Genomic DNA, 14378 nt, shown 5'->3' with positions numbered 1-14378 from the left:
GGGGTGGTGCCAGTGTAGTTGCGGAAGATGGATTGTTCCACATATCCTACGAAGAGGCAGGCATAGCTGGGGCCCATGCGGGTGCCCGTGGCTACTCCTTTCGTTTGGAGGAAGTGGGAGGATTGGAAGGAGAAGTTGTTCAGGGTGAGGACCAGTTCAGTCAGTCGAAGGAGGATGTCAGTGGAAGGGTACTGGTTGGTATGGCGGGAAAGGAAGAAGCGGAGGGCTTTGAGTCCTTCGTGATGGGGGATGGAGGTGTACAGGGACTGGATGTCCATGGTGAAAATAAGGCGTTGGGGACCGGGGAAGCGAAAATCATGGAGCAGGTGGAGGGCGTGGGTGGTGTCCCGAACGTAGGTGGGGAGTTCTTGGACTAAGGGGGACAGGACATGCAGTTTCCTTTGTAAGAGGTTGATAATGTGATATTGTAGGATCAACTTTTACAGAAGATATAATGGAAAATACAAGATTTTTTGCCAAAAATAAGGGGTTGATATTTACATGAGATCAACCTTTACACGAACATATGCGGTAGAAAAGGGAAAAGAAAAGGACAATGGGAGTTGCTTTTTAAACTGGCGTCCCTCATTAATTCCTCTGATCTTCAAAGCGTGGTGCAGTAACATCTTACAAAATGCTAAAATATTTTCAGATAATTGGAATATTTGGGCAAATTTAAAGAAAAGACAAAATGCATTTTTATTTAAATACTTTGAAATCATCAAGAAAGTTCTTCATTTCTGAAAACAGATTTTGTAAAATGATGACATGATATTGCTTGGTGAATATTTTGTCCCCCCTTTTCAAACCAATGGAGAGTAAACTCTTTCTTTTGACAACTTTTCAAATATTTGCCACAGATGTTTCATATGGCTAGATGTGTGGTTTCCTGCATTACTAGATATCACTAAATTTAATATCTAAATATTAAATTTCTAAATTAATGATTGGGCTTCAAACTAAGAGCCACAGTGGATTTTATTTCTGTGTTTTTTAAACAGGTTGAAAGAGCCATCTAAGCACCAATGCCACAGCCAATGACTCAGAAACAAATTCAAGAACATAATAATTGTCACAACACTTGGACTAAAGGCTTTGTCCTTCACAGACTTGACCTCAACCAGTCAGATAATTTGCTATTTTCTGTGCTAAAGTGTTTCAGAATGGGAGATTCTTAAACTGACTCTGATTATTTGTGTCTCCACTGTTTAAAACCACCGAGCTTGGACACAATAGTTTCAAAAACAGGGACTGACGAAATAATCTGATACAAGCTGTAACCTCAGGCAGTCAATGGAAAATTTACATAAAGCTTGAGAAAAAAATAAATTTTAAATTAAAATGAAAATGAACTTCAATAGAAATAGACTGGATGGTTTCAATTTGTATCTGAAAATGGAAAAGATTTTTTCTGAAGAAATAAATTGATCAATACTGAAACCTATCAGCCCAACAATACAGTTGAAGTCATACATAAAAAAAACCCAACAGTTTTGTTGTCATATTTGAATTTGGGATAATTTTAAAATTAGGAAAAGTCAAACATCATGTTGTAATATACTTATGATAATTTTTTTTAAGGACAAGCAAAATTTGGTAATGCCTGGAACGATGCAACAATGATCAATTTCTGTTTTAAATATGTTACAAAATATTCTCTCTATTTGGACAGTAAAGTTTCTCCAGAGCTCCCAAATCTAATAGAGTGGTAACTGAAAAGAAGCTCCATTTAGAATAAAGGTAGTGAGAGAAAATAACAATCACTCAGTTTGGGTGCATTTCAATAGAATTTTTGAAGTGAAAGGAAAACCAATATGAGTCTAATAAGTTGACGACTTTCTTTTGGAAATATGTGCACCCTTGCCTATAAGCCTTTTCATAAGAGAACTGAATTGGATGGTCTGGCCACCACTGCAAGCATCAGGGCGAAGTGGAAAGGTTATGCATGCCCTCAACACACATTTGATCTTTCACTAAGATCATCTGAAAGTCAGGAATGCATGGTATGATGCTGAAATGGCATGAAACATGGAAATAATATTTACCTCGCTTCGAAGCCTACCTTTTCTTCCAACCCTGTGAGACAACTATAATAGGTCACCTCTTGATCCTTAAGAAACACCAGTGAACTGGGAATAAATCTCTCTCTGTGGAATGAGGCCATTCAGGCAATATCCAGATTTGGTCACCAATTCCTCCACTGTCCCTAAACCTCAACCCAATCTTAGTTGGATCAATATCAATGTTACTCCTATGTAGGACATAGACAATTTTGCCAGCCAAGAAAAGGAACTGAACAGCTTCTACTTTCTCTGCCTCAGATGAATATTTGGGAACCTCTGACAAGACAGAGAGACAAATATGGAAGTACACCATTGTCATGAAGGCATAGAAATCTACAGCCCAGAAAACAGTCCTTTGACCTAGAGGCTGTGCCAGTTAAAAGCAACCAACCAAATATTCTGTTTTCCCGCACTTGGCCCATAACCTTATATGCCTTGGCCACCAACTATGTTGGCCAACTCCAAATAGAAACCCCACCAAGAATATTTTCCCCTCCCCACCCCTCTCTGCCATCCTCAAGGACTGTTCTCTTTGAGATCCTTGGTTCGCACCACTGTCCCCAACAACTCCCCCAAACTCCCAGCTACCTTCCCCTGCAACTGTAATCAAATAACCTACCTTCCCATCTCCAACTGTATGTTTAAGGCTGAGATAGATAAGGCTGAGATAGGGGAATCAAGTGTTATGGGAAATGGCAGAAAAGTGGATATGAGGAGTGCTGGATCAGCCATGATACTATTGAATAGTGGAGCAAGCTCAAGACGCCTCAACTTGATCCAGTTTCTAATGGTTTTATAGAAGAGACTAAGACCAGAAGGAAGAGTCTCAGAATAAAGATTTGCCAATTTAAGACTGAGATGAAGAAGAATTTCTTCTCTGAGGGTTGAGAGTCTTTGGAATTCCTTGTCACACAGAGCTGTGGGGTCAGAGTCCTTGTGTATGTTTAAGGCTGAGACAGATTCTTGATCAGTAGAGGAATCAATCCCATCAGGGAATGCAGGAAAGTAGACATGCGGCACATGAGTTCAGCCATGAACCTTTTGAATAGCACAGCAGGCCTGAGGGGAGGAACAGCCTACTCCTGTTCCTATTTCTTATAGTCTTATCAGTCCTGTCATTCTAGGATACACTATGTTAAACTCAGAGCCCCCAGAGCTAAAGAATATTAATGAGTGCTTGGAAATACGGGGCAATCCTTCCGTGTCAATGGCAGACCTCATCAGACACCAGCATCTTCAGATGGAAAATGGACCAGGAAAGACAGCAGGAAGACTAAGGGTAGAGTTCCAATCTCTGATTTGTCAGCAGAATGTTGCCATCATAAGCCACTAAGATGAACACACTCTGTGCCTACTATCTATGCATCATCTGGTATTGGTGACCCAGCCTCAACTAGCTTTTTTCATGTCTTGGTAAATATATCTTTCTTTCTAGCAGGAGTACAAAAGTTCATGGGGTTGCTACAGCAGTGCTGGTTTTGTATTGTCAATGATCTCAAGTGCAATATCAATGTTTGCTAGGGATTTACAGTTGGCAAGATGGACAACAGGGTGTTCATTACACAACTCCTCTATGGCAGGGAAGTCTGGAATAGTGCTGACAGCTTCTTCAGCAATGTCAACCATTGTGTTACGTTCAAGATAGTGCTCCAGTGACCTTTCCTTCCGTTTGGTAGATTCAGTGATGATGAACACCGTTTGTGTCTTCCAGGGAACTGATTTCATTGTTGCTGGCCCAGATTATTCTTTGACATTTTCAAGCATTGCTCTCTCATCCTGGATTCAGCAACAGGTTGCATATTATTGCAAAGTTTAAACCAGTATTAACTGGTACAGCGCCAACCAGTCTACGGAGGCTTGATTTCTGTCAACTCAGACTGCATTTAAATTTTGTTTACTGGGACGAGTGTCTTGTTCATGGTGCTCTTTTCAGCTGCAGCAACTGGTTCCATTTCAGATCAATAAGCCTCAAGCCAGGCAACAGACCTCCGATCTCTTTTACCAAATGTAGTCAGTGCCGATGTCAAATGACGGTGTTGTACAGATCATCTCACTTGAACACCACATTCTAATTTGGGGCATTGTCCACAGTGCTGAAAGCAATCCAAGCTTACTCCACAGACTATGCAAGATTTCTATTGGAAGCTTGATGTAATTACTTAAGGTACAGGATAAAGGTAGCTGGGTGACCATCAGGAGAGGGAAAAGGAATAGCCAGACAGAGCAGAAACCCCTGTGGCCGTTCCCCTCAATAATAATTATACCGTTTTGAAATCTGTTGCGGGGGTGGGGGGAGGGGGGGGGGGGGAGGTAGGGAATGATGATGACCTAGCAGGGGCAAGCTACAGCAGCCAGATTTCTAGCATTGAGCCTGGGGGAGAATAAGGAAGCGATAATGATAGGCAACTCAGTCCTGAGGGGAACAGACAGGAGACTCTGTGGTCACGAGCAAGACTCCCAAATGGTCTGTTGCCTCCCAAGTGCTAGGGTCAGGGATGTCTCGGATCGAATCTACAGGATTCTTAAGGGGGAGGGAGAGCAGCCAGAAGTCTTGGTACACATCAGTGTCAATGACATAAGTAGGGAAAGGGAGGAGGACCTGTAAAGAGAATACAGGGAGTTAGGTTGGAAGCTAGAAGGCAGAATGAGCAGAGTATTAATCTCAAGATTGCTACCAGTGCCACGTTCTAGTGAAGCTAGGAATGGAGAGTGAGTGTACGTAGCTGCAGGGCTCGTGTTGGGCTTCAGATATATGGCGCACCTTCTGGGGAAGGTGGGACCTGTACAAGAAGGATGGGTTGCACCTGAACTGGAGGGGCACCAATATCCTGGGTAGGAGGTTTGCTGGAGCTCTTTGGAAGGGTTTAAAAGAGATTAGCAAGGGGGTACGATCTGGAGCTACCGATCAGATGATGGAATACGTAGTGAACAGTCAGATACAGTGTGCAGAGAGTCTGTGAGGAGAGATAGGCACATGATAGGGCAACGGTGCTGTCAGTGTGATGGGTTGAAGTGTGTCAATGTTAATGCAAGAACTATCAGGAATAAGGGTGATGAACTAAGAGTAGGGATCAGTACTTGGAACGATGATGTTGTGGCCATTATGGAGACTTGGATATCACAGGGACAGGAATGGTTGTTGGATGTTTCAAGGTTCAGATGTTTCAAAAGGAATGGGTGTGGGGGTAAAAGAGGTGGGGGAGTGGCATTCCTAATCAGGGATAGTATCACAACTGCAGAAAGGGAGATCGCCATGGAGGGTTTGCCTACAGTCAGTATGGGTGGAAGTCAGAAACAGGGAAGGAGCAGTCACTTTATTGGGAGTTTCCTACAGCCTCCCCAATAGCAACAGAGACACGGATGAGCAGATCAGGAGGCAGATTTTGGAAAGATGCAGAAGTAACAGGGTTGTTGTCATGAGTGACTTTAACTTATTGATTGGAACCTCTTTAATTCAAATCGTTTGGATGGAGCAGTTTTTATCAGGTGTGTCCAGGAAGGATTCCTTACTCATTACACACATAGGCTGATCAGAGGGGAGGGCATATAGGATTTAGTGCTTGGCAATGAACCAGGCCAGGTGTCAGATCTCTCGGTGAGAGAGCATTTCAGTGATAGTGATCACAACTCCCTGACCTTTCCAATAGCCATGGAGAGGGATTGGAGGAGATGGCATGGGAAAGTATTTAATTGGGGGAGGGAGAATTACAATTCTATTAGGCAGGAGCTGGGGCGCCACAACTGGGAACAGATGTTCTCAGGAAAATGACAACAGAAATGTGGAGGTTGTTTAGGAAGCACTTGCTGATAGTGCTGGATAGGTTTGTCCCACTGAGGCAAGGAAAGGATGGGAGGGTGAAGGAACCTTGGGTGACAAGGGATGTGGAACATCTAGTCAAAAGGAAGAAGGAAGCTTACTTAAGATTGAGGAGGCAAGGATCAGACGGGGTTCTGGTTACAACGTAGCCAGGAAGGCACTGCAAAATGGACTTAGGAGAGCTAGAAGGGAGGGCATGATAAAGCTTTAACAGACAGGATTAAGGAAAACCCTAAGGCGTTCTACACTTATGTGAGTAACAACAGAGTAGGGTTAGGGCCGATCGGGGATAGTGAAGGGAACTTGTGCCTGGAGTCGGAAGAGGTAGGGGAGCTCCTTAATGAGTACTTTGCTTCAATATTCACTACTGAGAGAGACCTTGATGTTTCTGAGGACAGCATGAAACAGACTGATATGCTAGAACAGGTTGATGTTAAGAAGGAGGATTTTAAAGACAAAAGGATAGATAAGGATAGATAAATACCCTGGGCCACATGGCATATACCCTAGCTTACTACAGGGAGCAAGCAAAGAGATCGCTGCACCTTTGGCGATGATCTTTGCATCCTCACTGTCCACTGGAGCAGTGCCAGATGATTGGAGGGTGGAAAATGTTATTCCCTTGTTCAAGAAAGGGAATAGGGATAATCCTGGGAATTGCAGACTATTCAGTCTTCGGTCTGTGATGGGCAAAGTATTGGAGGATCCTGAGAGACACGATTTATGATTACTTGGAAAACCATAGTTTGACTAGAAATAGTCAGCTTGGCTTTGTGAGGGGCAGGTCATGCCTCACAACCTTACTGACGATGAGACAAAACACATTGATGAAGGTAGAGCAATGGATGTGGTGTGCATGGATTTTAGCAAAGTGTTTGATAAAGTTTCCCACCGTAGGCTCATTTAAAAAAATAAGGAGACATGGGATACAGGAAAATCTGGCTGTCTGGCTACAGAATTGGCTGGCTCATAGAACACAGAGAGCAAAGTCTGAGCTTAGTCAACCTCTCTTCATAAGGCAAGCCCTCCAGTCCAGGCAGCATCCTGGTAAACCTTCTTTGCTCCCTCTCCAGAGCCTCTGTATCTTTCCTATAGTAGGGCGACAAGAACTGGACACAATATTCCAAGTATGGTCTCACCAGGGATTTGTAGAACTGTAGCACAACCTCCTGGCTCTTAAACTCGATCCCCCTGTTAATGAAAGGCAAAACACCATATGCTTTCTTAACAACCCTATCCATTTGGGCCAACCTTTGTGTCATCTGAAAATTTACTAATCCACCCCTCAGCCTCCTCATCCAAATCATTTATAAAAACTACAATGAACAGAGGCCCAAGAACAGAGCCCTGCGGGACACCACTCATCACTGACCTGCAGATAGAATACTTTCCATCTACAACCACTCTCTGCCTTCTGTCAGCCAACCAATTCTGAATCCAGACAACCAAATCTCCCTGTATCCCATACTTCCTAACTTTATGTATGCACCTACCATGGGGAACCTTATCAAATGCCTTGCTGAAGTCCATATACACCACATCAACTGCTCGACTTTCGTCGAGCTATCACATCACTTCCTCAAAGAACTCAATAAGATTTGTGAGACATGACCTGCCCCTCACAAAGCCATGCTGACTGCCTTTAATCATGTTATGCTTTCCCAAATAATCATAAATCCTATCCCTCAGAATTCTTTCCAAACTCTTGCTGACCACAGACATAAGTCTGACTGGTCTGGAATTCCTTCTTGAAAAGAGGAACAACATTTGCCTCCGTCTAATCCTCCGATACGACTCCTGTGGAGAGTAGGGAAGCAAAGATCTTTGCCAGCGGCTTAGCAACCTCCTTTCTCGCTTCCCGAAACAGCCTAGGATAAATCTGGTCTGGCCCTGGGGACTTATCAATCTTAATGTTTGCCAAAATTTCCAGCACATCAACTTCATCAATCTTGATCTGTTCAAGCCTGCATCCCAGCTCCTCAATGTTCTCATTCACAACAAGGCCCCTTTCCTTCTTGAAAACCAAAACAAAGAACTCATTTAGGACTTCCCTATCTGCTCAGACTCCACGCACAAGATCCCTCCGCTATCCCCAACCGGCCCTACTTTTTCCCTGATCATTCTCTTATTCCTCATATATGAGTAAAATGCCTTTGGGTTCTCCCTAATCCTTCCTGCCAAGCCTTTTTTGTGCCCCCTCCTGGATCTCCTCAGTCCATTTCTGAGTGCCTTACTAGCAGGGCTGTAATCTTCTAAAGCTGTGCTAGATCCTTGCTTCCTCCACCTTACGTAAGCAGACTTTTTCCTTTTGACGAGAAGCTCCTCTGTTCTCGTCATCCAAGGCTCCTTAATCTTACCTCTTCTTACCTGTCTCAGAGAAACAAATTTGTGCATCATTCGCAACAACTGCTCCTTAAATAGTCTCCACATGTCTGCTGTGCCCTTTCTGTGGAACAATTGTTCCCAGTCTGTACTTCCCAACTCTTGTCTGATAGCGTATCATTTCCCTTTCCCCAATTAAATTTCTTCCCTCGGTAACTGCTCATTTTCCTCTCCAAGGCTATGGGAAATGTGACGCAGTTGTGGTCACTGTCACCAAGGTGTTCTCCCACTATGAGATCTGACACTTGTCCTGGCTCATTGCCGAGCACCAAATCCAAAATGACCTCCCCCCTCGTCGGTCTGTCTACATACTGAGTAAGGAAACCTCCTGAACGTACCTGACAAAAACAGCTCCATCCAAACCATCTGTACTAAGGAGGTTCCAGTCGATATTGGGAAAGTTGAAATCACCCATAATAACAATCCTGCTACATCTGCATTCTTCCAAAATCTGCCAGCCTATGGGTTCTTCAGTCTCTCTACTGCTATTGGGAGGTCCCTTGCTGTTCCTAACCTTCACCCATACTGACTCAGTAGACAAACCTTCCTCGACAACCTTCGTTTCTGTTGCTGTGATGCACTCTCTGATTAGCAATGCTATATCCCCTCCGCTTTTTCCACCCTTCCTGCTCTTTTTAAACGTTCTAAACCCTGGAACATCAAGCAACCATTCCTGCCCCTGTGAAACCATGTCTCCTTATGGTCACAACATCATAGCCCCAAGTACTGATCCATGCGCTAAATTCATCGCTCTTATTTCTGACACTCCTTGCATTAAAGCAGACACACACTAACCCATCCCTTTGTTTCATCATGTGAGAAACATTCCCAATAGATTCACTACATCCTGTCACTGTCCCATGTACAACTGCTCGCCTCTCTGATGTGTAGCTTTGATTCCCACCCCCTTGCAAATCTCCACCTAGGACATTTGTGCCCCTCCAGTTCAGGTGCAACCCTTCCTTCATGTACAGGTCCCACCTTCCCCAGAAAGCATCACAATGGTCTAGGTATCCGAAGCCTTCCCTCCTGCACCAGCCTCGCAGCCACGTGTTCAGCTGCATTCGCTGACTGTTCCTCACCTCACTATCTCGTGGCACTGGTAGCAAACCAGAGATCACTACTCTACTCATCCTGCTCTTCAGCTTCCAACCTAGCTCTTTGTAGTCACTTTTCAGATCCTCAATCCCATTTCCTGGACATATCATTGAAGTCAATATGTACCGCGATTTCTGGCTGCTCACCTTCCCCCTTCAGAATCCTGTAAACCCAATCGGTGACATCCCGGACCCTGGCACCGGGGAGGCAACATACTTTCTAGGAGTCCCATTCCTGACCACAAAATCTCCTGTCAATCCGTCTAACTATTGAGTCCCCTACCACTAGCACTTTTCTATTTTCCCTCCTTCCCTTATGAGCCACAGTGCCAGGCTCAGTGCCAGAGATCTGACAGCTGGCATCCCTCTGGGAGGACGTCCCCACCAGCAAGTATCCAAAAAGGTATACTTATTGCTGAGGGGAACGGCCTCAGGGGATTCCTGCCTTACCTGCTGGTTCCCTTTCCTCCCACTGACTGTAACTGTAATAGAAGACAGAGGGTGGCAGTAGATGGAAAGTATTCAGCCTGGAGCTTGATAACCAGTGGTGCTCCGCGGGCATTGTTTCTGGGACCTCTGCTCTTTGTGAATTTTATAAATGAGTTGGATGAGGAAGTGAAAGGATGGGTTAGTAAGTTTGCCGATGACACGAAGGTTGGTGGAGTTGTGGATAGTGTGGAGGGCTGTCGTAGGTTGCAGTGGGGCATTGACAGGATGCAGAGCGTCCTGTGGCGGGTGGAGCGCAACTTGGAAAGTGTGAAGTCATTCACTTTGGAAGGTTGAATTTGAATACAGAACACAGGGTTAAAGGCAGGATTCATGGCAGTGTGGAGGAACAGAAGGGTCTTGGGGTCTATGTCTATAGATCCCTCAAGGTTGCCAACCAAGTTGATAGGGTTGTTAAGAAAGCATATGGTGTGTTGACCTTCAGTAGCAGGGGGATTGAGTTTAAGAGCAGTGAGGTTTTGTTGCAGCTCTATAGAGCCCTGGTTACACCGCACTTGGAGATTGTGTTCAGTTCTGGTTGCCTCATTATAGGAAAGATGTGGAAGCTTCAGAGAGGGTGCAGAGGAGATATACCAGGATGCTGCCAGGACTGGTGGACATGTCTTACAAAGTAAGGTTGAGGGAGCAAGGGCTTTTCTTGTTGGAATGAAGAAGGATGAGAGGTGACTTGATAGAGGTGTACAAGATGATGAGAGGCATAGATACAGTGAATAGTCAGAGTCTTTTTCCCAGGGTAGAAATGGCTATCACAAAGGCACATAATTTTAAGCTGATTGGAGGAAGGTTTAGGAGAGATGTCAGGGGTAGGTTCTTTATACAGAGTGGTGGGTGTATGGAATGCACTGCCAGCAGTGGTAGTAGAGTCAGTTACATTAGGGACATTGCAGCAACTCTTGGATAGGCACATGGAAGATAGCACAATGAAGGGTATGTAGGTTCATCTGATCTTAGAGTAGGATAAAAAGCACAACACTGAGGGCCGAGTGGCCTGTACCATTCTATGTTGTTATTATCCAAGCAACTGGGAGCGAAGGCCCAGAAAATCATTCAGGATTCACAGTTGCAGCTGTATAAACAGGTTCCCCATTTACCGATGATGGAATATCCACAATCATCATTCAGTATTCCTTCTCATTGCACCCATGGTCCATTGCTGCCATGGTATTGCCTACAGCTACCCTTCCCTATGCTGCCCTTGTACATGAATCAGGGAGGCTCCTGAGAGAAACTCTTCCCATTTCTTCCTGCCTTCCTTGTGCATGTTTATCACACTGCCCCTCTGCTCCCCTGAAGCAAATAGAAGATGTATATCATCAACCTTTTGCCCACATATTCTCTGGAATGTTTCAGCTTGAGAAAGGCAATATTTTGTTATTTCACTTGTGCATTCTTTCTGGATACGCCGAATCCAAGATGGCAATTTATACATCGCTCACACCTTCCTTCGTTGAAATATATGAACCACTTTGTTACATATAAACTATCGATTATACAGTGAATTCGCTCGCTGACTTCGCGTCCAGATAACACCTACCCAAGTGTTGAATTCTGTAAAAACCTCACACTTGGCCTTTACTGAGAGAGAAAAAAAACATTCGGTGGATGTTGATGGGGCTGGGAGAAGGCACAATCCGATATGTGAATATTGATGGCCTTACTTGCGATGTGCTGCGTTGAAGCGCTGAACTCCTCACTCTCCAGTTCCTGAGCTACCTCAAAGATGCAGCCAATTTAACCATCGCAACGATGACCCTGGCTCGCTCAACTGCCACCTCGGTTCAGACGGTATTGCCCTCGAATGTGAGTCAGAACCAGCCCTTCAGTGCAATGCTGCTGCTTTTCGGACGAAATGTTACAGCCTTTCGCCCTACAGTTTTAAAAAAAGCACACTGACTTCCTTGCTGTTCCTAAAAATTGGCTGCTGCTGTATTTACCAAGGTGACAGTAACCACACTTCAAAACCAATGTACTGTCACCAACTGTTGAGGGATGCTTGACTTATGAATTACAAGTTTCTCTTTGCTGTCAATGCAAAAAGACCTGAGAATGCTCCAAATATCCAGTCCTAGTTTCTGCTCAGTACTTGGAGAAACTACATTACACTTTACCCCGCATCCCTGCAGATTTCGGATTCCCTCCCCTCCCCAGTTCTCAGTATCTCCTCCCCGGGTTTACCTGAGCGACCACATGTAGCCGTGCGAGTATGGGAAATAGTTGTCCGCCTCGCTGCAGCAGTACTTGAGGTCCGAGAAACCGCAGCAGTAAACTTTGTCCATGCCATCCGCCTTCCTCGGACACCTGAAATGTTCCACCAGTTCGCCTCGCAGGTTGGAGTAGCTGCTGCAGAGCTGCAGCTCTCCGCTCGGCATCTTGCTGGTTGTCAGTCCGCTGTCCCCGGTGCCCGGGGTCCGGATCTCCAGCCCAGGATCCCGCCCCCTTCCTCCAGCCACAGTCACCTCACTGCAGCGACGCCACTCCTCCCTCAGCCCCAGCCCCAGCCCCAGCCCCAACCCTAGCCCCGGGCCCCGGGCCCGGCCCCGGCCGCCTCTGTGACCTTTTGAACGTGAAATGCACACGATGGCATTGAAAGCAGTACATAGGCGGTAAGGAAGTCTACCACTTCCCGAGGTTTGCTACTTTTATACCACCTGTTTGCTCAGTGAAAACAGGGAAGTTCTAGACCAGTTGAGTATTTCCAGCAGTTTCCTATTTCCCAGCAGAGGGCAATTTGAAGCGGGGATAAATTGATGGAGAGAACTGGCTCGTGTGATACTTGGTGCAGGGAGTAAATGTTACATTGCTCCCACTTTCTGCAGACTCGCTGACAGAGTGATTGACTGCAGTGAAAGCAAACCACTGCGGATGCTGGAAATCTGAAATAAAACCGAAGTGCTGCACGTCGGTGCTGAGCTCTGAAGAAGCGTCCGACCCGGCTGGAAACCTTAACGCTTTCTCTTCCCATTGAGACTGACTGACTGGGGTCCTGGCTACAGCAACTGTCACTCCCCCCACCGATTGACAGTTGAATTTGCAGCCTGTTTAAGGGCATTTACTTTAAGTGTGCTTGAAACTCGCAGAAATATTTCGCAGGATGTTTTAACTTAAATATATCACAACAAGCTTCTTATATACGAAGCAGGAGTAGGCCATTCGATTCTGCTATGCCATTCAATAACACCACGGCCGATCTGATTTTAAACTCAACTCTACATTCCTGCCCACTCCTACTAGCCTTTGCTTATCAACCATCCATTTTGAAAGACTGCTTTTTGAGGAAGAGTTCCAAAGACTCTCAAACCTCTGTGAGAAAAAAAATTCTCCAGCTTCCTCAAAGGGAGACCTCTTGAGTAGTGGCCCCTAGTTCTAGATTCTTCCACCAGCGGAATCTTTCTTTCCAGATGAAGCTTCCACAGGACCTTGTTTGTTTCAGTGGAGTGGCCTCTTAGTCTTCTGAATTTGAACAGACGCAAGTTTAGTCTGTTCAATCCTTCTTGTTAGGACAACCTTAACTCTTCCAGATATTAATCTATTAAACTTTCTATGAACTATCTCCAACACTTTTCCATGCTTCTTTAAATAGGAAAACCAATACTTTACACAGTGCACCAGTTGTGGTCTCACATTTACCCGTGTAATTCTACTTTTGTATTCAAATCCCCTGGCAACAAGTAATAACATTCTATTTGCTTTCCTAATTACTTGCTGTACCTGCACACTAATCCTTTACAATCCATGTACTTGAACACCCAGATCCCTCTGCATCTTTGAGCACTGCAATCTCACAGCAGTTAGATAATATCCTCCTTTTTATTCTTCCTGCCAACATTTCCCATATTATGCTCTATTTTGCAGACCTTTGCCCATTCACATCCATATCCTTTTGTACCTCATTTTGTCAACTTCATAACTTACTTAGCAGTGCTACAGGCAGTAATTATTGGGTTGATGAAGGGATCAGTGCTTGGAGCCCAGCTATTCAGAATATATATTAATGATTTAGGTGAGGGAACTAAAAGTATTATCTATGTCTCTGCAGCCAACACAAAGCTAAGTTGTAGGGTGAGCTGTAAGGAGGATGAAGAGATGCTTCAGTCTGATTTGGACAAATTGAGTGAGTAAGCAAAAGCATGGCAGATGGTACAAAATGGATAAATGTGGGGTTAACTACTTTTGTAGCAAAAACAAAAAGGCAGATTATTATTTGAATGGTGATAGATTGGGAAAAGGATTTAAGTAAAAGAACAGGAATATTTTGCAGTAACTGAGACCAGAGCTGATTGTGTGCAGTATTGTGTGCGGTTTAGTCTCCTTATCTGAAAAAGAACATTCTGGCCATGGAAGATGTGCAATGAATAGAATCATAGAATCCCTACAGTGCAGAAAGAGGCCATTCAGCCAATCAAGTTTGTACCTAACCTCCGAAGAGCACTCCATCCAAAACCCAGCTCCCTAACCTATCCCTGTAACTCTGCATTGACCATGAACAACTCACATAACCTGTATACCTGTGGG

At 44.7% G+C, this 14378-nt stretch overlaps 1 protein-coding gene across 2 annotated transcripts in view; it reads right to left on the bottom strand.

Annotated features, from left to right (window-relative positions):
* LOC122555586 (protein shisa-like-2B) overlaps positions 1–12360 on the bottom strand; it is a 38623-nt gene extending 26263 nt beyond the window's left edge. For both annotated transcript variants that reach the window (XM_043701616.1, XM_043701626.1), the window contains exon 1: positions 12042–12360. In XM_043701616.1, the coding sequence (XP_043557551.1) occupies positions 12042–12235 (194 nt within the window). In that variant the 5' untranslated portion in view covers positions 12236–12360. The remainder of the gene's footprint in view (positions 1–12041) is intronic.
* Between the last annotated feature and the right edge of the window lie 2018 nt (positions 12361–14378).

This window comes from Chiloscyllium plagiosum, chromosome 1 (assembly GCF_004010195.1).
Source record: "Chiloscyllium plagiosum isolate BGI_BamShark_2017 chromosome 1, ASM401019v2, whole genome shotgun sequence".
NCBI classification, from domain to species: domain Eukaryota; kingdom Metazoa; phylum Chordata; class Chondrichthyes; order Orectolobiformes; family Hemiscylliidae; genus Chiloscyllium; species Chiloscyllium plagiosum.
The sequence above is the reverse complement of the archived record's forward strand: the minus strand, read 5'-3'. Positions and strand labels throughout refer to the sequence as shown.